The 25,995-nt window shown below is 39.8% G+C and overlaps 1 protein-coding gene across 2 annotated transcripts in view; it reads right to left on the bottom strand.

Moving 5' to 3' along the window:
* The window catches only part of arhgap42a (Rho GTPase activating protein 42a), a 231,924-nt gene extending 210,591 nt beyond the window's left edge, over positions 1-21,333 (bottom strand). Inside the window, exon 1 of one of the 2 annotated variants that reach the window (XM_052026620.1) lies at positions 20,853-21,333. In XM_052026620.1, coding sequence (XP_051882580.1) covers positions 20,853-21,006 — 154 coding nt within the window. In that variant the 5' untranslated portion in view covers positions 21,007-21,333. The remainder of the gene's footprint in view (positions 1-20,852) is intronic. The other variant, XM_052026621.1, reaches the window with a different exon arrangement.
* Positions 21,334-25,995: the final 4,662 nt, after the last annotated feature.

Here is a 25,995-nt window from a genome sequence, read left to right as displayed (position 1 = left end):
AACCCCTTAAGACTGGAAAACCTTGCATCACTGTCATCATTACCACAGAAGACATCTTGAAGTAATTCCAGTGTCTTTTACAATGCATTACTCAACCAGGGCAATCACTAAAATATAGTCAATACAAATTACTTAAAGTTCCAAGTTATCAATAGCACACGAAAAGAGACGCAAATATATATTAAGAAAAAAAAAGAAACAAAGCATCACTACAGTGCAATAGAACCAGAGTCAGCAGTCCAATCCAGTTTCCTTTGATTTCTTTCACCGGGGCAAATCAAGTGAAAGTTGGTGCTGCTGCCTCACAGCTCCAATCAGGCTTGATCGTCATCCCAGCTGCTGTGCGTGTGGAGTTTGCAAATTCTCCCCATGACCATCTGGGTTTTGTAAGGTGCTCCAGTAACTTCCCACAGCCCAATGATGTGCTGGTAGTCTAACTGACTACTATAAATTACCCCTTACTACAGGCAAGTGGCAAAAAAAATCAAAGGGGTGGTGATGGGCAAATAATAGAAAAAAAGTTGCAGGTTACAGGACAATAAGTTAAATTGCTCTGCTATGAGCCAACATGGATGCGAAGGGGTGAATAGCCTCCTTCTGTGTCATAACAAGTAAAAAAAATCTTCAATGGTTAATCTAAATAACAATGTCTTTTATTCCTACATGTTACTTTCAAACATTTTTCCTTTAAAAAATTTGTTGCAATAACTGCACACAGTTTTGCTAAGTGCCCATACTGACAGACTCCACTAGATTACTGGGTGATCATTCAATTGCAAAGATGGGCCTTGGACTTCTCTATGTCAATTTCAATAGCAAGCCCAAATTCTGCACATGATCATTGTGTTAAATCTAGCCTGAGAAAGGGAAACACATTTCAATTTCATGTCCTTCTGCACTGAAGGCTGATTAAGTTTAGTTTAGAAAAAAAATGGCATTTAAGTTTACAAACTCCACATTATACTCAAACATTGTCTGCTCTTCACCCATCTAAAATAACCAATGCCATTTAACACTTGACCTGCCCCAACTCTGCATGGCACCCAGAGAAAGTGTTAGTCTCTCATTTTATCTTCTTCTGTAGTCCCTAATGACGAGAATGACTGCTTCCACACCAGTTCTGTGGGTTCTGAGGTCACTCAAGAGTCCTGTGAGATCCAAAGAGGGAAGCACAGATGGGGTGGATAGATCTTGATAGGCCAAGTAGATATGCTGTTTGAAAGGTTCCTTCCATTATTTGTGTTTAGACTCTGCAGGCTCCTGAATAAACCTCAGGGCTCAGTGCCTTTCCAGTTGCTCCTTCTCCATTTTGAGCATTAACTTATTAGAACTCTTGGCCTGTCAATGAGGAGCTTACATTTTCAAGGAACCTTTGAGAACATCCTTGAAGCATTTTCACTGTCCTCCTGGAAATCCCTTGTCACGATTGAGCTGGGAGTTGAGTGGTTGCTTCAGGAGTCTGGTGCAAGTGCTGTGAACAACATGGCCCACCCATTAGAGCTGGTTGAGCATGTTTACAGCCTTGATGCTGGAAATATTTCTTATAATAGTTTGGAGATCTATATAGGCACCCAACAAAACAAAAATGCTCATTTTTTTGCTGAAAGTAATTATTTGACATTGCACTTGGGCTCACACGAAAAAAAGGAGAAAGATCCATGTTGCTCCAATTGTAGAATGAAAACACTTCAATGTGTTCACTTTACTGGAAAGAATGCAAGTATTTGAGTCAAAAAGTTGAATCCCTTGACATAATGATTTTATGCAATAAGCGATGTAATTTGCTTTAGCTTTTATTCTGCCAGCTGCAGATTTTTGATCCAAGTTCCACATGTGTATGGTTCTGGGCACTTTAATTGATATTGTATAGCAGGCAACCGTTTTGGTGTACTTGTGCATGGTACAGGTCAACGAAGCAGGTTTTAACCAGACAGCTGAGCCCTGCATCAGTGTCACTTACAACACCTGACTCTACTGGAGCTGCTCCCAGGGAGTACAAGGTGTCCATATTCCAGGTAGGTTTATTGCCCCAACACCCAGTGCTCTCCCTGTCGGTTTCTTCCAGCTCCTTAATCATCTGGACTCCTCAGCTCTTCCATAACCTGACTAATGGTCAGTCAAGCAATCAAATACACCAATGCCATCTCCCTCCTCTCCCTACCGCAACCCAAATTTCTCTTGCAATTTCCCCATTCATACTAGTGATCCTTCCCAGTCTTGCCAACCAGGATCCAGGTCTCCTGTGTTCTTAACCTACCAATCCCCAGACAATTCACCCAACTCCAATCTAATCTCTGACACACAGTTTGCAATCTCCATGCCATGAACGTATGGAGAGCACAAAAAAAAGACATCTGGTAATCTGCATTTTTAAGGGCAGAAAAAAAAGTAAATTAAGGCTCCACAGTTCTGCATCTCAAGTTGGAACCAACAATCAACTATTAACCAATTGTAAACAAATTCAGAGCTGTGTTTACTATAATCCAATAGTCAATTAAGTTTTGTTGGTAATAAAAATTACCACATGAAGAAACTTACAATTTTATTTCAACTTTTCTCAGTTGAAGATCAGCCAGAACTAACTGGAGCAATCAGATGATGTCTACTTTGTGGTTTCAAACCACTGACTGAAACTGAAATTAGACACATGGTACAACCTACTTCCATCTCCAAAGCTGAAACCACTTCATTGCTAATGCAAAATGAATTTAAAATTGATGCAAATCAACAACTGAGAGTTTTGGAATTTTTGGTTGATTAATTGAAATGGGCCAATGTCAATTTTTTCAGGTATAATGTCTCAAATTTAAGCACATGTGCTTTTAAAAACAATTTCTATAGAAAGCATATATTTCTATAGTCATGTTAATAGTTCAATCTGCTAAAAAAAACATATGCAATATTCTGCAATGGACTGAGTGATACTGGGGGGGGGGGGAAGGTGGGGGGGGGGGGGGGGGGGGGGGGAAGGTGATATATCACAACCTTCAGCAAGCTAACAGGAACACCAAGTCACCGCAATAACCAAAGTACAAAAGAAGTGTGTAGAAAGGCAACAACTCCATGAACAGAACAGGGTGCAGCATTAAACATTTTTAATGGCCTTTTCTGACTCTCAAACACCTAATTCCATCAGAGAAAGATTATGGAGTACCTTTCTATATTTTTGTTGATCCCCAAAAATTCAACATCATCCTCTTACTGCTCTACAATGATGTGCAAGACATGGTCTTCACCAATGGATGAACTGTAGACCCTATTCCAGTATAGAGTGGAGTCATGCAAAGCTATATGGTGACACCAACCTTCTCAGTCTTCCCGTTGCAATAATTACCTCATTTCCAACAACTTGTCTACTGGAATGGAGCTATTCTACAGGAGGAACAGGAGCTGTTCAAGTTTCATGGCCTTCCCTCAAGAACCAAGATCACACAAGCTTCATTCATCGACTTAAACAGAACCCTAACATATTGAGTACAGGGGAAGATGGGCCTCACATTAAATATCTGAAAGTCCAAAGTCTTTCACCAACCTGCCTGTCACAGATCGCAACCTTTCTTTCAACATACTGCCCAAGCGACAATAATCCATGTCAACGTGGATCACTTCCCATTTATTTGGAGCTACCTCACGGCAAGAACAGACTTTGATGACAAAATCCACTACTGGTGCTTCCAGTTTTTGGGAATCTATGGCTCAAAATGGGGAAGAGTTTATCTGATACAAGCACATGGAGGCTGGGTCTAAATAGCACTGTGCATGAACTCAGTCAATGCACCATCCACCCCATCAAGCACAACATGTCCTTCCTGTAGCAGAGTCTTTAGGTACCACACAGGATTCATCAGCCATCTCAGAAACAAGAGAATTGTTGTGCAAGTTATTCAGTCTTAACCCCAAGAGATGAGCCAAGAAATTGAAGAAACAACTCTGATCTCACTTTATTGCCCAAGCCCTATGTCGGGCAGAAAGGATTAGGCCCACATCTAGAAATCAACACCCATCTTAGAAAAGCAAAAAACTGTAATAGTAAATATCGAAATTAAAAGGATACAACTACGTAAATTTCAAAAAAACTTATGCCAAACTGGTTCCTTATTATTGTTATTACCTCACGTAAAGACATGGAGTCATTTAAACGATCAGCAGAATAATTTTTAATTAGATGTGCTAATTTTTACCTCAAGATAGGTCAGCTTCTTGATTAAAGAAACAAATAAAAAGGACAAGAAACTGGCCAAGGTCATTGGTCTGATAAAACCAGGAAAATAACCAGACAACTTTCTCTGGTTAAATCAACAAGAATTTGCAGTAGAAATAATGGCAGATGAACAATATAAATTCGTTAATGCGAATATCAGCTAGCAATATGCCTCATGTTACCAGATGATTTGCTCCATTTTGCTGCTGCATTTGTGAATTACATGAAGTTATTACAGAGGCATTTAAATGCCATTAAATTATAGGTGACCCCCACATTGTGGCTGTTCGGGTAACAGAGATTTGCCCTCATAGAATTCACTAATTACTACCCAAAAATCCGAGATATGGAATAAAATTCGGTTTTACAGAAGTCATGTAGGGAAATAAATAAACACAGAAAATGCAAAAGAAACAAATTTGTGTCTATTTTTATTTTTTTCAACTCTCATTTCTTGACGAATGCGCAGGTAATGTGGCAGATTTTTTAGCACGATAGGTTCATTTCGCTGTCTAGCAGTACACCTCACCACACAGTTTTCTGAAACAGAGCCAGCAAGTTTAAATGCAAGTTGTAAACTTTAATGACCACTTATTTGTTGGGAGTTATACCATTAAACTATCTTACCTATATATGATATGCATTTAAAAGTGTGTCTCCATTCAAACTCAAGGCAGTGCATTTCAAGCACCTACAACTCTGCAAAATAAAAACTTCTCTGCACATCTCCTTTAAACATTTCTCCCTCACCTCAAAGCTATGCCCTCTAGATTTGACATTACTACCCTGGGAAAAAGGCTCTATCTAACCATCTGTACCTCTCATAATTTTTAAACTTCTATCAGGTCCCCCCTCGACCTCCAACGCTCCAGAGAAAACAGTCCAAGTTTGTCCCTCTCCTCATAGCTAACTCTCTAATCCAGGCAGCATCCTGGTGAACCTCTTTTGTGCCCTCTCCAAAGTCTCGTATCTGTCCTATAATGGGGGCAACCAGAACTGAACAAATGTAGTCTAACCAAGGTTTTATTCAACAGCAGCAAGACTTCCTAATTCTTTTACTCAATGCCATATGCCTTCCTTAACACCCTATCTACTTGTATTTCCACTTTGTCTGATTTAAAATATACGTCATGTCAAAAAATCATCTCTAGTTTTCCATTTTCTCATTTGTTTTTCTTTCTGCACCTAATCAGTCATTGAATTCATCCACTGCAATTCAAATACATCCTCTATTCTTCCTCCATTTTATTTCAAGCCTGCGTTATCACTTAAGGTGAACAAAGTGATGCTACATATCAAGGTTGCAGACGCATTTCCAACAATTTTGAGGGCAAAATATATTTTGGGCTTAAGAATATAGGAGAAAGTCCAATTACCAGCACTTACCATGAATACCAGAATTCAGTAAATTCTGATTCCATCACCCAATTACATCTTGGGTGCAAACCACATAATTGCTTTTAAGTTTAATTTTTTTTTAAAGAAAATCACGTTCAGAAAATAGCTACAGCAAAACTGCATACCAACAAAACATAGGTGCACTTCTAACAGACTACTCCCATTTTTAATTCAGCAAGGAACGCTGCTTCAAAGCAAATTCCTGCCAGAAATATTGAGGTCAACTTTCATCTGAAAGCACAAAAATTACATTTCAGTAAAAAAAATAGTTTAAACAGAACTAATGGCTGCTTGATCAAAAAAGTAAAATTGACACAAAAATCTTATTATGGTCATAGTTCAAAATGAAATATTGCCTTCATAATGGGCATTCTACCAAAACATTCTTCACAAAGCTGCAGATATCTTTAGGACTTCTTTATCAAGTAAACTAATATCAACGCATACATTTTGAAAGATCAAGCTGAAACATAATTGTAAAAATCTGCATCAAGATTTCCACAGGAAAAGAGAGTCACCTCAAAGGGCACAGACTATATAGAATCTACAAACAATATTTTCTTCTTGCTATTTTCTTTCAGATAGCTGGATTTCCTTCAATTTAAAAAGTACGTTGGAAATACTCAACAACCCAAGCAACACCTGGAGGGATAGAAACAGAATTAACATTTCAGTTCAAGTACTTTCTCAGAACAAAATTCAGATATTCCAGGTTTCAGTGAAAGATCTTTGATCATAAACGTTAACTATTTCTTTTTCAACATATGCTGCTTAAACTAGCATTTCCAGCATTTTCTGTTGTTAATTTCAGAATTTCAGCCTCTACAGTATTTTGATATTGCTTCAATTTAATGCTCAATTTAACTTTGAAAACAAAAATGTTGAGAAAAGGGGTAAAAAATTGAAAGTATTCCTCCAATACCTCACTAGCAGGGATTTCTCCATTCCTAACTCTGGCCACTATCATACCAATAGTAGCTAAGCCTTGATCCTGCCCTGACATAAATACAAGTAAATATTTCTCAGCAAATCAGGAGGGATAGTTCACTTCCTTCTGTCTACTCCAAAAGCAATAGCAGTTTTCTACTGCTTTAATAGTGAGTTCTCCACAGATCAGTTACTGATTTCTTCAGAACCATATTGGACAATGCTAAGAACTGCTAAATCTTGGGACAGTTCGCTGACATGTTATGAAAGGATTAATTCATTTTTCTTTACAAGATTTCTATTGAGAGTGGGGGTAAACGTTTCTCTTCAAAATTATCAGTTTTATAAGAATTTTATTCTATGACTAGTTTTACTATTGTCAATGAGAGGACAAAAGGTTTTAAACCTAAACAACATCTACAATTAATGGCCCTGATTAGATAAGATATCTTTATTAGGCACACGTACATCAAAACACAGTGAAATGGATCTTTTGCGTAGAGTGTTCTGGGGGCAGCCCGCAAGTGACGTCACGCTTCTGGTGCCAACCTAGCATGACCACAACTTCCTAACCCATACATCTTTGGAATGTTGGAATCAGAGTCTGAAAATAGCAAGAATACACCCATTTGAAAGAGTAAATTAGACAGCAACTTCCAGCATGCCTAGCAGCCTTTGTGCTCACACACACCCTACCCACCCATACAAAATACATAAAGAATGTGAAGTTATGGCATATGCTCACAGATTACTCACTAAACACACAGTAAGTGTCATGGCCAGTTTATACAAGTACAAGTAATTTTTTTTTAAACTTATAACCTTACTGACAGTGAAAAGTAAATTCTATGAGAATAGAGTATCATTCTTTCAGATTTTATTATTGTTGGAGATACCACATTTTTCCCCTTACACTTATCTCTCATGCCCAGTCTCATCATTTTTCCCTGTTTCTATACATGATCCAGAATTCAATTAAATATCGTAATTGAAATTTCCTGGTTTAAGATTTGTAAGGTGGAAATTCATCATTTGTCACCTGCACTAGTAACTTCTGCATTCTGCTTTTAAAATTATGTTCCATTAATTTCAGTAGAATTGAATTTGGAAAGCAGAGTTAAATTCACAGTTATTAATATATTGCATATTCAGAGGAAGAAACACATTTTGACATCACTATGATTCTCATTTGGTTGAGAAAACACATAGCTTAATCTGATCATACAAGATCAGATCCACTGTGGGGGGCACCACGTTGTTTTGATTTTCAAATTATGACAGGTTTCTGTGCATAAACCCATAATGAAGTCTGGAAAGTACATATCTAATGTCACACTGGCATCATTCATTCACAATTGCTGTCATTCATTCACTGCTGATTGCAAAATCCTGGTGAAATAATGAAATTCATAGGTTATATTTCTAATCCAAAAAAAAACAAACCTTTTTCTTTGTACCATGTCTATACACAATAGTTGTTCCCTTATCAAACTGACTAACACATTCTCCACAACAAAACATGTTACAAGGAGAGAAAGGTTTCCAAAATAAATTAAAATATAACTACATCAAAAGAAAGCAAAGATGGGATGGTTTTACTAAACTATTTCAATAAGCAGCATGCCTAAAATGTTGATGAATTAAAATAAGAGGGATGGCAAGTATTTCTGAGATAATTATAATGTCCATGTACAGAAAGGTTCAAATGTATATGCATATCAAACACTGATCACTCTTGCATAGCTGTGGTACAGGTAATCACAGTTCTCACACAACAATATTAGCATATGAAGAAATACTATTTTCTAATGTCATTTGTTATCCAACACTTGATATATTAAAATAAAGTTGATCTTCTATGCATTAAATTCTGCCTACATGTGACGATCACTATGTTCCTTTTCCAATGCCATCCTTTTATATTACTCCTTACACTAATGTTCTGTACATTGTTCTCTGTGGCTATTATTTGCTTCTCCCATCAACCAGTGACTTTTGGCATTATTTCTATCTCACAAATCTGTACAACTCACATGTATCTAGCACTCTTAATTCACTTCTATTATGAAAGAATATGAAACATTAATTTTTTAAGCAAAAAAGCTGGAACTAAGCATACATGGGACAGAAGGAAAAGAGAACAAACCATTAACAAAATATAAAACTGGAAATGACCTAGTACTGGAAACCCAAGTTGGAAACTAAACTGGGATACAAAACTCAAGGAACTGCACTGTGACAGAAAGTGGACATGGCTAGATTTGGTAATAAATATGAAGTGAATCATGTGAGATAATAAAATTTTGAGGATCATTTGGCTCTTAAATCATCATTAGGTTGCTGGGCTTGTAGCTTGGTTTGTTCACAAATGGGCTGATGCCGACAGGCTTTCTCTGTGAGAAGACAGGAAATCTCATGACTGGGGCATTTCAGAGAAGCAGACAAAGGCTTCTGAGGGTTAAGAGGTGCTGAAATCAAGAAAGTCCTTAACGTTGAGGACCATGATGCCTGATATTAGAAGCTGTTATGTTAGGCTAGGACTAAGGTGGCATAGTGGGTTGAACTATAATGTTCATGCATTCCAACAGCAGTAGGCAAGGAACAGGAAGCACAGTTTATACTTAAGCATGTATTTTATCATACAATTAATGAAGGTTTTTTCATTCACAGAATACCTTTATCAAACACACAAGTAGCAATGAAAACTAAGCCATTCAGTAGTTCTCAGAATGTAACTAACTGGGCCTCAAAGTTATAGTTATAATAATTTACAATCCCATAAAGCAAGTCAGTTTATATCAGCAAGCACAGACGCGAGCAGAATTTGCAGCTAACAAGTCTGAAAACGAACAAAATCCAGGCAAGATTTGAAAATGGCATGGCTCGTGGTTTTACCAGCTGCTGTGCCAATACAAAAGTGCAGAGATGGGGGGGGGGGGGGGGGGGGGGGGGGGGGGGGGGGGGGGGGGGGGGGGGGGGGAGGAGGGGATGGACAGGTAGAAGAATGTCTTTTTTTGTGACAGAAGGAAATACAAGATCAGTTGAGTTGAACAGGGTAGGTACCAAAGGTATTAGTAGTTTATTAGCTTGAGACAGTTGATGGGGGACAGATTTTTGCAGAGGCCGAAGATGACGACTTCAATCTACGAAAGCCTGCTCTGTGCCAAGGCATAATTGTGCATAGGGTAAGAAGAGGGATCCAAAGAGGTGAGCTCAAAGAGAACAATATAATCTACAGCCAAAAGTTGTAGAGAGGTAGGAAAGAATAAGGACAGATTAGGCAACACAAATCATAGTGGCAAAAAGAAAAGGTTGAATAAAAACATAAAAAGATGGGATACTCAGAAAAGAAAGAAAACAAGTTCAAAGGCTGAACCTTGCTGGTAATGTCAGTCGTTCCTTTTCATTTAGCCTTTTAAATGGCAGCAAGTCCAGGACAGTAAGTTCTTGGGCATCAACATCTCAGAGGAGCTGCCCTGGGCCCAACACATTAATGGAATCAAGAAGAAGACACACCAGCAGCTCTACTTCGTTAGGAGTTTGAGGCGATTTGGTGTGTCACCAAAGACTCTTGTAAATTTCTATATGTATGGTGGAAAGCATTCTGACTGGTTGTATCACCGCCTGGTACAGAGACTCCAATGCACAGGATTGCAAGAGGCTGAAGAGTTTTGTAGACTCAGCCAGCTTCATCATGGACACAACCCTCCCCACCATCGAGGACATCTTCAAGAGATGGTGCCTCAAAGTGGCAGCATCCATCACTAAGGACCCTCACCATCCGGGACGTGCTCTCTTCTCGTTACTACCATCAGGGAGGAGGTACAGGAGCCTGAAGACACACACTCAATGATTTAGGAACAGCTTCTTCCCCTGCGCAATCAGATTTCTGAATGGTTCATGAACACTACCTCGTTATTCCTTTTAGTGCACCATTTTATAATTTATAGTAATTTTTATGTCTTTGCAATATAGCTGCAAAACAACAAATTTCACAACACAAGTCAGTGATAATAAACCTGATTCTGACTGACATCAGAAACATGCTGTCAAATGCACAAGTCCTGGCCTTGCTGAACAACAAGTGAAAAAAAAGAACTCGTGAAACACATGCCAGCTGTTCTTCGGGCCCAAGCGACATGCACATTTTCTACCAGTTTTCTCAACATTTATAATCATGACTATTCCAAAGGTTCTCTATTTCTCCCAATGGTAGTTATTTGAATCTAGAGGAATAGATCAAAAAGTCTCAATTCTTGTTTCAAAGTAAGGAGCTTGTTGTGAATGACATGGACTACAACCAATCAAGATTTAACAAAATATTTACTAAAAGAAAAATGTAATCTATGAAGACTAACCCAACAATTCAACCCTCAGCCAACTATTCCAAATTAAAGCTCAAATTTCCAAAGTTACAGAGACATCTGAACAAGCTTTTCTAAGGACTTCTATAACTACACCAGCAATTTTGTGGTAAATTAGTAACTTACCTGGAAATGTTTATGAGTCTTTTAGTGTAAAAAGGCGTTCTTATATTGCTTTTATTAATAAGCTGATCAGTGGGGGAAAAATGTCAGAAGCCAGCTCATCAACTTCACATCTATTTTAGAGCAAGTTGCCTATCTCATTTAATTGGTAAATTTTTTGATTGCTCACAATAGAATCATTCATCTTTTTATTTCTCTAATAGTTTTCTTCATCTACCCATTTACCTTGCCTTTACTTTTTATATTCCCGATTTCTTCATTCACAATTAGCTGCTGTTTAAAAGAATAAAGAACTTGCACCAAGCATAACTATGCATGTTATTCACCTACATTTACAATACAGGAAGCATTGTGTAATGAAGAAAATATGTGATTTAGGTGTAACATGTTTGCATACAGGCAACCCAGCCTTACACGGTAGTTGTATTCCTAGATAACAGGCTGTAACTTGATTTACCTAACACAAAGCCATGTATTCTGCACATGCATTAATAAAAGTGAATTCAAAAAAATAAATTGTGAGAATTTGTTCCCCACCACACCTCTCCCCCCCCCCAACAAAACAAATTCCATGAGAGCAAATTTTATTCCATATCTCAAAGTTTTGGGTAGTGATTTGTGAATTCCATAAAGGCAAATCCCCATAAACCAAACGGCCGTAATGGAGGGCTTGCCTATACAGAATACTAACCCGAACAGGAAATGGTTTCCAATTTTCAAATTTCAGAATAGGGCACAACATGATCTGGAATATCAGTCAAACCAGTTTGAGGCATCGAAAAATTGCACAGCGTTTTCTGATTCATCAATTGCTCACACATTCCATAATCAACCCACAGCAACATATATTGCTAAACTAAAGAAATTTCAAAACCAAATTGAACTATGACAAAAAAGCATTTCAATATAACCATCTTCACAAAATATGAAGCAGTCAACTCTTCTGATAAGCTTTCCTTCAAATTTTTTTTTGGAATAACTATACAATTCTGACAAACCTTCTCATCAATGTGAAAACTCAAACATATTTTACCAATTTACTTCAAAAACATTTCTTCATAATTGTCCCAAAAACTTAGTAATATAGAATCTATAGATAGTATACCCACAATGGCAATGTTGGGAATTTTTCACCACACCAATTCAAAACATGCAGCTCTGAAGTCTGTAAGCACTTTGCAGGCGCCTTGGGCATTATATCACATATTCTGTTTCTACTAAAAGTTCACTAATGTAAAATGTAAACCAATGATATTTAGTTCAAATGTTAAAATCTGTAGCACTTGTCACAGTGAAGATTGTGGTCAAATCTGTAATTACCATAATATTAATTCAGATTCTCAAATCATTTAAAGACTGACATTGTGAAATTAAAGTTTAGTACCTTCTGTGATATCTTGTGGTCAAAGCAAAATGATCACTTTCAGCACCTCGCGTCAGAAATAGCACAACCAGTTCCCTCTGTCTGGTTCCAAGTTCTCAACAGTGTATTTCTTTCGCAGCTTCAAAGAAAACCAAGCCAGTTATTCCCATTTCCCACACCATCAATCCTGTAGGCTCTTAAAGACTGCCAGATTATATTTATGTTAGGGCAGTTTTATTCTGCAGACCAGTGGTGGCCAAGTTATTTTTATCTGTGCAAATCAGTATACATTATGAAACTATGATTTGCACATGTCAAGTTGTTGGCACAAACAGAATTATTAAATTTATTTTTCAACAAGGAAAAAAACATCGAGTCATTTCCAAACTTTAGACTCCACAAACTTCACACAGAAAAATTAGCAAATTAATGGAAAAAGACCAAGATATCCGGTATTCAAGGAACAAATTGCCAAGTGTGCAGCTGGGAGCTCAGTAATGTCAAAGATGTTGGTAGGAACTGAAAAGCTCAACTTTAATTTTACCCTGACACACGATTGATTGTCTAAACACCCCCTTTGTGGGAATTAGGAAATGGGCCAAGATTGTCCAACTTAATAGGACCCTTACAGCAGCAGAAAATGGCAGTAGTCCAAATTAGATTTTACTTTAGCAGATCTGAAAGTATAGTGAGCTAACTCACTCACTCATTTGTCCTTGACTTTTCCATTTTAATACCCAGGATTTACCATTTTTCACATCCTTTTAAATAGAATAAGCTATTTCTAATTAGTGATAACATTCCAATACTACAAATAAGAATGCATACCATTTGGAAATTCACATTATAACAGGGTAAAATCAAAGTTCAGTTTTTCCAAATTCGTCCAAGCATCTCTGACATTGCTGAGCTCCCTAGCTGAACACTCACACAAGGTCTAAAGTTCACAGAAAATGTTCACCCTATTTTGTCATTCTTCCTAAATATAATCCTTACTATCTTCTCATTGCAGGTGTATTCTTCAAACTTTGCTTCTCAGATATGGCCCAAATCCACATTCTTCTACCACTAAACACTGAGCACTTCTGCTCTCAGCTCACTGCTCTCTTAGGGGGAGTGCCGTAAATGTTCACCAATTTTACATTGCATACAAAACATTGTCTCACAAGGAGATATCAAGTAAAATGTGCCTATAATCTTTCAATTTTGAGAAAATGAAGGATGACTGAAGTAAATTCTCAAGCCCTGAAAGGTTGACCCTTTATTCTGAGACTGTAAGCCTTACATCCAAATTCCCAAGCTAGGGAAAAGATCCTCTCTGCATCTACTCTGTAGCCCCTCAGAAATTTTATGCATTTCAACAAAACCACTCTTCCTCCAAACCCAGTACCCTCAAAATACCAGTATCCCCCCTCACCCCCATCATGATCACTCTTCCCTAGATACTCTCTCTCTCAATGCACAATAGCGGAGCGAAAGCAGCCATACGTTTTCATGCTTCCAACTCCCAAAAATCTATCAATCTCAGATTTACTGACAGAATAGGCATCTATTGCTTTTGCAGCAGGTATTCTCACATTTTTAAACATCCTTTATACAGAGAAACATTTCCCAACTTTTCTCCCGATACCTATTTTAATGTAATATTGTCTCATCCTAGGCTCCACCAGTGGAAAATAGTTTCTCTCCATCCAGACTATCAGTTGCTTAGGAAATCTTAAAAACAAAAAACTATATTTTAATCTTGGATATTACAGAAAGTAGAGGCTTAAGTATTTTCATAAATTATAATCCTCAGAATCCTGGTGAAATTCCAGTGAATTAGTGCTGCGCTCCTACCAAGGGCAGTATCTCCTTTCTGGCACTGATCTATATGCAAATAGTTCTCCAGATGTGGTCAAACCAAGGCTTGTACAGCTGTTTAAAATCTTCCATCCCTTTATAGTCTATTTCTCCAGATTTAAAGACAAATATTCCATTAAACATTTTTAAAAAAACAATGTACCTGACAATTACATTTTAGTCATTTATCCAGATAATGTCCACAGAGGCTATTCCTAGTTTTTAAACTACTTAAAAAAAACTTGCATCTGTCCTTTTAAATCCAAAATGAATTACACAATACAAGGATAAGAGACTGAAAAAGATCCTACAGGCTTATATTTAAACATTCCATATTTTTAAAATGAGAATTGCTTCAAGCCAAAGTGGAATTAACAACTTTTGCATTGAAGAAAAAAATTCTGCGTTATCAACCACAAACAATTGTGCTTTCATAAACTTGTGCAGTTCAAAAGCTGGTTAAGAAGATCCTGGCCAGGGACAAAAAAAACACCACAGATGAATGATGTCAGTTGAAACAACCTACGCTCACTTTTCTCATACTACATTCTGTAGAGGAACACAAGTTATTTCATCATGGCTGTTGTAGGCACTTCTAAAGTTAGTAAAATCATCTTTCCAACAGTAACAAAACCTAGGGCAGTAGATGCAGCACCATGTTATAAATATGATTCATTTATAATCCTTCAGAACTTTGCAATAAGATAAATAAATGCAGAGATATCAGTCTTGGGATCCAATTCAGAAGTTTACAGGTTCAAGCTTCAATCCAAAGAAGTGCATTTAATTCAGGTTCATACTTCAGAACAACTCCCAGGGAATGCTGCACTGCTGACCCTGCCATCTTTCAGATAGTTCAATAAACCAAGGCACTATCTCACATATCAAATAGATGTGAAAGAGCCTTTGGCACTATTCAAAAAAAAGAACAAGGAACAATATTTGTTCCTCAACCAACAGCTAAAATTGATTATCTAGTCTTTAATCTTTTTGAGGATTGTGGGCCCAAGCTGTGCATAAACTCACTTCCACGTTTCCCTAGGCTGCATAATGACCACACTTAAAAGCACTTAATGCTTCTGAGGACTGTGCTCATCCTAAAATTGTGAAAAGAGCACCACAAAAATGTAAATTTCTTCTCCCACAATAGCATATACTTTAAGAGAAGCAGAAATGCATTCCCTTAAAAGTTATAAACACATGCAAATTATATGGAATTGTAAAGAATATAACAGCATAGAAACAGGGCACACAGCCATGAGGTGCACACCAGTAGTTATGCTTCACAATATAACATAAGAAATAGGAGCAGGAGTAGGCCATCTGGCCCGTCAAGCCTGCTCCACCATTCAAATAAGATCATGGCTGATCTGGCTGTGGACTCTGATCCACCAACCTGCCTTTTCCCCATAACCATTAATTCCCCTACTATACAAAAATCTATCTAACCATGTCTTAAATATATTTAGTGAGGTAGCCTCTACTGCTTCCCTGGGCAAAGAATTCCACAGATTCACTATTCTCTGGGAAAAGCAGTTTCTCCTCATCTCCGTCCTAAATCTATTCTCCTGAATCTTGAGGCTATGTCCCCTATTTCTAGTCTCACCTACCAGTGGAAACAACCTTCCTGCCTCTACCTTATCTATCCCTTTCATAAACTTATTATGTCATAACATATGTTTATATGCTTCTTTAATGTTTCTCTCATTTTTCTGAATTCCAGTGAGTATAGTCCCAGGCAACTCAATCTCTCCTCATAGGCTAATCCCCTCATCTCTGGAATCAACCTGATGAACCTCCTCTGCACTGCCTCCAAAGCCAGTACATCTTTCCTCAAGGAGACCAGAACTGCACGCAGTACTCCAGGTGTGGCCTCACCAGTACCCTGTACAGTTGCAGCATAACTTCACTGTTCCCTCGAGCAATGAAGGCCAACATTCCATTTGCATTCTTGATAACCTGTTGCACCTGCAAACCAACCTTTTGCAATTCATACACAAGCACTCCCAAGTCCCTCTGAACAACAGCATGCTGCAATCTTTCACCATTTAAATAATAATCTGATCTTCAATTTTTCCTTCCAAAGTGGATGACCTCACATTTACCAACATTGTACTCCATCTGCCAGACCCTTGCCCACTCACTTAACCTATCTATATCTCTCTGCAGACTCTCTGCATCCTCTGCGCAATTTGCTTTTACACTCAATTTAGTGTCATCGGCAAATTTAGATGCACTACACTCGGCCCCCTCTTCCAAATCGTTAACGTAATTCATGAACAGTTGTGGGCCCAGCACTAACCCCTGCAGCAGCCCGCTCACCACTGATTGCCAACCAGAGAAACACACATTTATCCCAACTCTCTGCCTTATATATTGCTCAACCAATCTTCTATCCATGCTAGTACATTACCCCAACTCCACGCATCCTTATTTTATGGATAAGTCTTTTATGCAGCACCATATCGAACACCTTCTGGAAATCCAAGTATACAACATCCACCTGTTCCCCTCTATCCATTGCGCTCATCATATCCTCAAAGAACTCCAGTAAGTTTGTCAAACAGGATCTGCCCTTCCTGAATCCATGCTGTGTCTGCCTGATGGAACCACTTCTATCCAGATGTCTCACTATTTCTTTCTTAATGATAGCTTCAAGCATTTTCCCAACTACAGACGCTAAGCTAACTGCCCTATAGCTACCTGCCTTTTGCCTACATCCTTTTTTAAACAGTGGCATGACATTCACTGTCATCCAATCCACTGGGACCCGCCTAGAGTTCAAAGAGCTTCGGTAAATTATCACAAACGCTTCTCCTATAACCTCCACCATTTCTTTCAGTACCCTGTGGTGCATCCCATCAGGACCAGGGGACCTGTCTACCTTTAGGCCCACTAGTTTGCTTGTCACTACCTCTTTAGTGACGGCAATTGTATTGAGGTCGTCGCCTCCCATCGCTTCCATAACATCTCTCTTTCACATGTTAGACGTGCCCTCCACCGTAAAGACCAACACAAGTTAGTCATTCGAGGCCTTGGCCATTTCCACATTACCCAATATTAATTCCCCCTTCTCATCTTCCAAGGGACCTACATTCACTTTAGCCACCCTTTTATGTTTTATAATTGTAAAAACTTTCACTATCTGTTCTTATATTTTTCATTATCTATCTTCCCTTTCCTTATTGCTTGCTTAGTGGTTCTTTGTTGATTTTTAAAGTCTTCCCTATCTTCCAGCTTCCCACTACTCTTGGCAACTTTGTATGCATGAGCTTGATGCCTTCTTTTATTTCCTTAGTTATCCAAGGCTGGCTCTCCCAACCCTCACTGTCCTTGCTTTTAACCGGAATATACTGTTGAGCACCATGAAAAATCTCTTTGAAAGTCTTCCACTGTTCCTCAACTGCCCCTCTATATAGCCTGTGTTCCCAGTCTATGCTAGCCAACTCCTCCCTCATTCCATTGTAGTCTCCCTTCTTTAGGCATAATACACTGGTTTTAAATCTAACTATTGCACCCTCCATTTGTATGAGAAATTTAATCATATTATTATCACTCTATCCATTTATTAGCCCAAATCCATCTAGTTTTGGGCTTCCCCATGTGGAAAAATCCTCACTATAGGAGAGAATTCAAAATTGAATAAACTCTATTGAATATATTTGTAATTATTAAGACCTTTACTAAATCACTTTTCTCTGGTATAGAACCCCAGCCTTAATCAGTCATCCTTGACAGCAATTAATATCAGTCTTCCTTGTAAATATTTTCTGCACCTCCTCCAGGGCCTCCATTTACATTTTCCCTACAGGGACCCCAACTATTGCACAGAATCAAAAATGTGGAGTAACCAAGTTGTTTTACAAGTTTAATCTAACTTTGCAGTTTTATAATCATATTCCAGAAATGAAGCCCAGTGCTTTTTTGCATCTGGCTTTGTTCACTTGTGTTGTTATTTTTAATGACTTTTATACCCACATCTCCACATCATTTTGATCTTCCACAATACTTTTGACTGCTTCATTCCAAGAAAACACCTGGTATTCTTATTCCTCTGACCAAAAAGGATCACCTCACACTCGTCATGTAAGTGACAAATGACCAGTCTGAAAAATAGTGCATTTTGTCATCATCTTTCTAAGGATTAACCAGATTCACCATTATGATGTTACTTTCCATTTAATAATGGGTTAGATCTTTTCATGATTTTTGATTAGGCCAGATCCAGCAGGGTGCTTTCACTGCCATAAGTGGCTGGTTCTAGCCCTAAATGGTCTTGGCAATTACTGAGGCCGTACCCCCAGACTCACCAGCTATCCAAAGCTAATGCTGGTCGGTGACTCCATGGAGGTTATCCACCTACAAATTTTTGGATCCAGTGGCATTTTGAAAATCTTGCAGTAGTTCATTGATGACTCAAAGGAATAATCTCTTAAAATCACTGCTATGGAGCTAGGTAATTATTTAAAATTCATTGCAAGAGCTTTCACAGTTATCCTATTCGATCTATTTAACCAATTTGATTTTGGCTCTAGTTCGGTTTTGTTCCCCACACAATTTCAGAGTTATTCCATATCTAACTTCCTCTCACAGCAGCCAAGATAGTGTTCGACATTAATGTCTGACATTGAATCTTTGCAGGAGGTAGTTTCTAACTAACAGAGGCCAGGAAAGGTGATAGCCCAAAGAGATTTGTAAGGATGAACAATGGGTGGCTGTTCCAGGCTTTGCAGCCTCTGAAATACCTGTCAGATAACTGTTGTGCATTCCTCTCGAACTTTCTCCATTATTATACTTTTCTTGGATGATTTCTAATCTGGCACAATTCAGTTTCTTGGATGATTTAAGAGTGAAGGCAACTGTTGAATTGTTTTTGAACCTATAGACCCAGAAACATGATTTAAGCTGCTACTGCCTGGGACATTCACTGTACAACAGTGAACTGTAGTTACCTTGCAAGTGCCAGCTCAAACCCAGTTTGGCTTCAGTTTGGCAAATGGCTTTGGAATGCCTGTTTGATGTCCTGCAGTTCATCTGCCAAATATAAATTAGGTTGTAGTCTCAAAAATCAGCGATCCCTATCCCAACACATAGCATATAGTCAAAGTCTACACCACTTTATTTTTAAGAAAAGTTTTATAGACTATTTCCTGGGGATGCCCACCTCAGCAGATGCATTGACTGTTTTGTATGAAGCCCCTTCTTCTGTTGCCACTTCATCCTCCCATGGCCCTTAAGAGCATAAGAAATAGCAGCAAGTGGGCCCTTCAGCCCCTCATGCCTGCTCCACCATTCACCAGGATCAATAGGCATGTTGGGGGTTGGGGACAGTGAGCAATGCAGGACGTGAAGGGTATTAGTGCTATAGCATGCACCCAAGACAAAGGGCCAAATTTCCAAGTAGAAAGACAACAAATTCCAAAACAAAAGGCCCATTCTGGTTTAGGTTCAGGAATCCAAAATATTTATGTAGAATGCCATTTGGCTCGTTCCAACTGTTCGATAATCTATCACTAATTCCTATTCTATTTCTTTAATCAGGCTTTTATCCTTTCTCCACCTTATCCTCTGACTACACGTATTGCATCCTTCATCATGGGTCTGTGCTGCAGCAATGTGCGGATGACCAAAGAGCAGAGATCATAGCATTTTGCACTATGGTCCATAAACAAAAAAGGCTCTAATTATTGATGGACCAAACAGTTTGTAAGTATCTTGAGCAATGCAAAATGAGGCTGACAAGTGCAATACCTGTCTCAGATGAGCATGATGTAATTCTTGTTTTCTTTTAAAGTCAGACCATGGTCATTCTCTCAATGCTGCAGATCAAATTTTGGGTGTTGGCAGCCAAAAGGTGCAGCACTACATTTGACACTGCACAAATGTTAAAAGCGCTAGCACGGATTCCAACCAGCGGTATCGAATCCAATTTTACAAAGATAACAATTTCACCAAAGATGAGTACTAACGTGATACAGAGTAATGGTGACCTTGCCTTACACAGTGCAATCCAATCTGTAGGCACATATACATTACACCGCCACGTTATTTTTGTAGATTCCTTTAAGCCACTTCTTCAAACAATCCGTCAAACTTGGGTTTCTACAGCCCTTTTTCAAGTTCGAGTAAAACTAACAGTATCTTCCCCATCACTGATAAAGGGGCTAAATTATATAGTCTCCTGAATGTGCCCTGAATATTGGAACCCTCTTCTGTGAGAGCACTAGCTTGCTTCCAATTATCTAGCTATCTGAGCTCTCTCTTCCTTTTGTTTTGTGTTACTGCAATCCATCATCCAGTTTCATCATTACTAAACGTCCCTAATTTACCAACTTATCTCCCTCGTATGTACAAAGGAATTTCCGGCGGTTGCTATTTCCAGTTATTCAAATAAAATATAAAAAGTTTATCACATACTCCTTTCGCGATGTTCTAAATACACCAGCCAAACATTTTTTTAAATTCCTCTAATAAAATGCTTCTCAAACTTCGATAGCTTTAACAAAAAGCCCATCGCCACAAGCTCGTTTGCCAAGCCCGAACCACCAGGGGAGCTCTTCCCGTTCATTCAATTTTTTTCCCACAGCCTTCAACTCTAAAGTTTATTTTTTTTGTGTAAGAAACATCGACTTACTTTTCAGCGCGTTAATCAGCATGATGCCGTCTTTAATGAGCTCCTTGATGAACTTGTTGGTGCGCTCCAACTCAATCTCGTGTGCTTTGAGGCGATCCCTGAAGTCCGGGCTGTCCAGCGAGCAGTCGGTGAACTCGAGAGTCGGGAGCCCCATCGCTCTCGTGCTGCGCTCCCGCCGCGTCAATCAGCCTCGCGCCTCGGCTCCCGGGTAACCTTCCCGCTGCAGCACTCACCTCAGCCCGGGGCTGCAGCCGCACAACTTCCACACGCTCGGACACACAGATCCCAAACTTCTTAATCTTTTACGTCCAGGGCTTGAAGCGAGTGCTCACAATCCTGCAAACGCTCTTCTTAAAGAGCTGGGGAGGGGTTTATTTAAAGTGGCAAAGGTGCAGAGAGTTGACTCTGCCTCGCAGCCGTCATATTGCTACTCTGCCTCGATTCGTACTGTGAGTCTGGAGTCCGCGCCTCGCCTGGTGCCGCCCCTGAACCGAACACTTCCGCCTGGTCTTAATACACCAAGTTTAACCACCACTTTGCATTGCAGCCAGAGGATCATAAACTGGAATTAATACTTTGCTCTCCGAATTTTGAACAGGGAGTATTTTGTCATTTTTAAGGACCTACAGATTGCCGCTTGCAGGTGGTCTTCCAATGTTTAAGGCGACAGTCTTTAAAATACTGTGGTTGCTAAACTGGACCTACCCGAGTGTTTTGATTTCCAAACGCAGAATTTAAACAGCACAAATTATAAATGTTAACCATTACTATGAAAGAAAATATATTTTCTATTTCACGCTTCATTCATGTGTTCCCAATTCACGAGTTCGAAGATCTAATACACCAATGTGCTTGAGATGTGGGATTTGTGTTAAAAATTTGCGTCGTCCTGAGAGCGCTGCGAGGTTTGTTGTAGCTCTCCTCCACATGAATGCTGGTGGGTGGTGAGAGGCATTGTTCGCGAGAGTAACGGGACTGTGTTCAGGCCAAACTGAAGGGAGGTTGAAGAGTAAGCGGGGTGGAAAGCGTAGCGGAAGAAAAGGTCTAAGGTAGAAGTGAGAAGGAAGAGAGTGGGTTAGGAAACTTAAGAGTGGAGTAATGTGAGGAATGAGTGCAGGAAACAAGATGAAGCGCTGAAATACCGAGAAGTGGCTGCTAAAGTACTGCTAAGAGTGTGATCACTTGAGTAGGGAACACACAACATGGGGAGGGTTGATACGGAACTCGATACAATAGGGGGAAATAACTCTCAGTCAATGAAAGGACAGAGGCAGTATTCCAGATAAATGGTGCAGGACAGACTCACAGGTGATCTACAGCGGGTGTAATGTACTGCAGCCAAAGGAGGAGAAGAAAAGGGTTAATTCCAAAATAGACCAAATGTGTATTACTGGATGCCCCATGACAAGGACCTGTGTTGGCAGGGTGAGTAGTGGTAGTGGAACCTTGAGAAAGCAGTTGGTCTGCAGGCTAATCAGCTTTTAATGCTGATGTCTGCTTGGTGATCTCCAAAGTCTACGTCACTGAGCCTTTGGTGTCTATCACAATTTATGTATTTTGTCCACATGAAAGACAAGGGGGTCACGGGGAAGATATGGAGAGTTGCAAAGGGATGATCTATTTCCAAAAATCGATTTCATTTAATTAGAAACTAAAATTCTTAACATTTTCTCAGCAATTCTCAAAATTATCTCGAGATTAAAACAGAAAATGCTGTAAACACACAGCAGGGCAGGCAGCATCCGTGGAAAGTGAAAAAGAGTTAACGTTTCAAGTCAAAGACCCTCGTCAGAAGATTCGTTAACCCGAAACGTTAATCCTGTTTCTCCTTCCATGAATGCTCCACGACATGTGCGTTTGCAGCATTTTCTGTTTTTATTTCAGATTTCCAGCATCGGGCAGTTTTCTTGATTTATCTCAAAAGATCCAATCTGCTCTAGGCTGACACCACGTGCCTAGAGTCAGTAACTGCATGCAAACTTCAGCAGTTTGAACAACATTGATACCGAGGTTGTGTCGGTCAGGTACCATTTGCAGCGGCACCAAACTGTGCAATACCTTTAGACTCAAAACCACTCACTGCCTTTGATATATAATGGGCTGAATCTGGACTCGCTGCATGTGGTTTTTGCCCAGTCAAACTTATCAGGGCCAGATACTCAGGTTGATTGTGCTGATTATCTGCATCCAGGAGATGTCTACCAAGTTGTGGCAAGGGTTCATTCCTAATTCACATGATTCTCCATTTAGGCCTGGCTGTGAAATGGAGTAAAAGATGCCCTGGAATCTGCCACTCAGCATCTCCTGGACTTACACACATCCACTTAAGTCCAAAACCTGAGAGCAGCTGAATGAAAGCAGGTCCCTATTGAACCAACAGCCAGAACTGACATAGTTGCACATTAAATCTAACAATTTGGATTTATTTAGTACCTTTAAATTAAATGGAAGCACTAACAAAAAAATGACAGCAAGCTATTTAAGGAGATGTGAAGGCAGATGACCTACACAAAATTGATCAGAAGAAGTAGGCTTTAAAGTGTGTCGAAGAGAGGTGGGGGATTTCATGATGAGGAATTCTGGCAAACTTGGAGTTTTGGCAAGGGAAGGCACAGCCACCAGTAGTGAAGAATTAAATGCAGGAATGCTCAGAAGGCCACAACTGGGAGAGTGCTGAAACCTGAATGGATTGCAGTGCAAGAGAGAAAACTGAAATTGGGAGGGGCAAGCTATCAAGGGATTTGAGGATAATCCTTAAATTGAGGGATTGTTTAAATGGAATCCAGTATTAATCAGCCAGTGTAAAGATAATGGGTTAATGGGTTTGAGATACCTTTACTAAGGTAAATGTGAGAAACAAAGTCAAAATCAAAGTCGACTTTATTGTCATACGCACAAGTACATGTATCCACAGGCGCAATGAAAAACCTACTTACAGCAGCATCACAAGCACATAGCATCATATAACCAGATTTCACAAGAAAAACAAAGTATACACAATTTTTACAAGAAAGAACACAATTAAAAAAAAAGTCCATTTTAGTGCAAAGTGGTCATAGTGTTGCAAACTGTAGTAATTAGGGTTTTGCTGGTTGGTTCAAGAGCCAAATAGTTGAAGAGAAGTAGCTGTTCTTGAATCTGTAACATGTAACAGAGAGAAAGTATAAATGATTGAAAGAACACTAGAGGGGATAGGTATAGAAGAAAGTGAGTGACAAAGCATACAGAGGAAGTGTATGTGAGATAGGACGTGGGCAACAGTTTTAAGTGTCCTCAGGTATGTGAAAGAGACAAGGAGAAGAGCTGAGCAGGAATATCTGGAATAAACAAGTCTATGGATAACAAAGGTATAGATAAAAGTTTTAGTTAAAGGCGGAGGGGTCTGCTTCTTAATCAATAACTTATGGTGCTCGGACGTGATGGTCCTGGCGAGCTCCTGCTCACCCAGCCTGGAATATCAAACGGTGAAGTGTCAACCATTCTATCTGCCAAGGGACTTCACTTCAGCTATCCTGATGGCAGTCTACATCCCACCACAGATGGACATGAAGCCTGCACTCAGTGAGCTATACTCCGTGGTCAACAACCTTGAGACAGGATACCGAGGCCCTCTTCATCATCACAGGGGACTTCAATCAGGCCAGCCTCAAGAGTGTATTACCAAAATATGATCAACACATCTCCTGCTCCACCAGGGGCACCAACGCCCTTGACCACTGCTATACAACCAAAGATGCCTTCCAAGCCACCCCTCATCCTCACTTTGGGAAATCAGACCACCAAACTGTGCTCCTTCTCCCTGCATACAAACAGAAATGGGAGGATCCAGTACAGAGTCATGCAGTGCTGGTCAGAGGAAGCAGATGAGCTCCTACGTGATTGCTTTAAGACAGTGAACTGGTCCATATTCAAAGACTCAGCTGCCAGCCTTGATGAGTATGCCACCACCATCACAGACTTTATCAGCAAGTGTGTGGAAGACTGTGTACCAAAGAAGACAATACAGGTGTTCCCAAACAGGAAACCATGGATGAACCGGGAGATCCACTCCCTACTGAAGGAGCAGACTGCTGCACACAAATCTGGTGATCCTGATCTGTACAAGAGATCAAGGTATGACCTTCGGAAAGTTATCAGGGATGCCAAGAGGCAATACTGACTCAAAATAGAGTCCCTGACCAGCCATCAGTTATGGCAGGGCTTACATGCCATAACAGGCTACAAGACAAAGTCGGGCTGCATAGCTAACAACAATGCATCCCTTCCTGATGAACTCAATGCATTCTATGCATATTTTGAACAGAAGGGAAGTGGATTGTCACCATCCACCCTGACAGCCACCAATGCAGCGGAACATGTGATCACAGTGGAGGACGTAAGATCAGTCTTCCAGAGAGTGAACACGAGGAAAGCACCTGGCCCAGATGGTGTCCCTGGCCGTGTGCTCAGATCTTGTGCTGATCAACTGGCAGAAGTATTTGCAGACATACTTAACCTCTCCCTGCTTCAATCTCAGGTTCCCACCCGTTTTAAGAAGACCACGATCATCCCAGTACCGAAGAAAAGCAAGGTAACATGCCTCAATGACTACCGACCAGTAGCTCTGACATCCACCATCATGAAGTGCTTTGAGAGGTTGGTCACGGCATGCATCAACTCCAGCCTCCCAGACAACCTGGGCCCATTGCAATTTGCCTATCACCGAAACAGGTCTACAGCAGATGCCATCTCCCTGGCCCTACACTCAGCTCTGGAGCATCTGGACAGTAAAGACACCCATGTTAGACTATTGGTTATTGACAACAGCTCTGCCTTCGATACAATAATCCCAAACAAGCTTGTCACCAAACTCCGAGACCTAGGACTCAACACCTTCCTCTAACTGCATCCATACTTTCTAGCAAGGAGACCGCAATCAGTGAGGATAGGCAGCAATACCTCCAGCACAATTATTCTCAACACTGGTGCCCCACAAGGCTGCGTCCTCAGCCCTCTACTCTACTCCCTATACACTCATGACTGTGTGGCCAGATTCTGCTCTAACTCCAGCTACAAGTTTGCAGATGATACCACCGTTGTAGGCCGTATCTCAAACAGTGATGAGTGGGAGTACAGGAAGGAGATAGGGAGCTTAGTGGAATGG

The sequence above is a fragment of the Pristis pectinata genome, chromosome 11 (assembly GCF_009764475.1).
Source record: "Pristis pectinata isolate sPriPec2 chromosome 11, sPriPec2.1.pri, whole genome shotgun sequence".
Taxonomy (NCBI): Eukaryota; Metazoa; Chordata; class Chondrichthyes; order Rhinopristiformes; family Pristidae; genus Pristis; species Pristis pectinata.
Note: the sequence above shows the minus strand (reverse complement) of the source record. Positions and strands in the feature narration are given on the sequence as shown.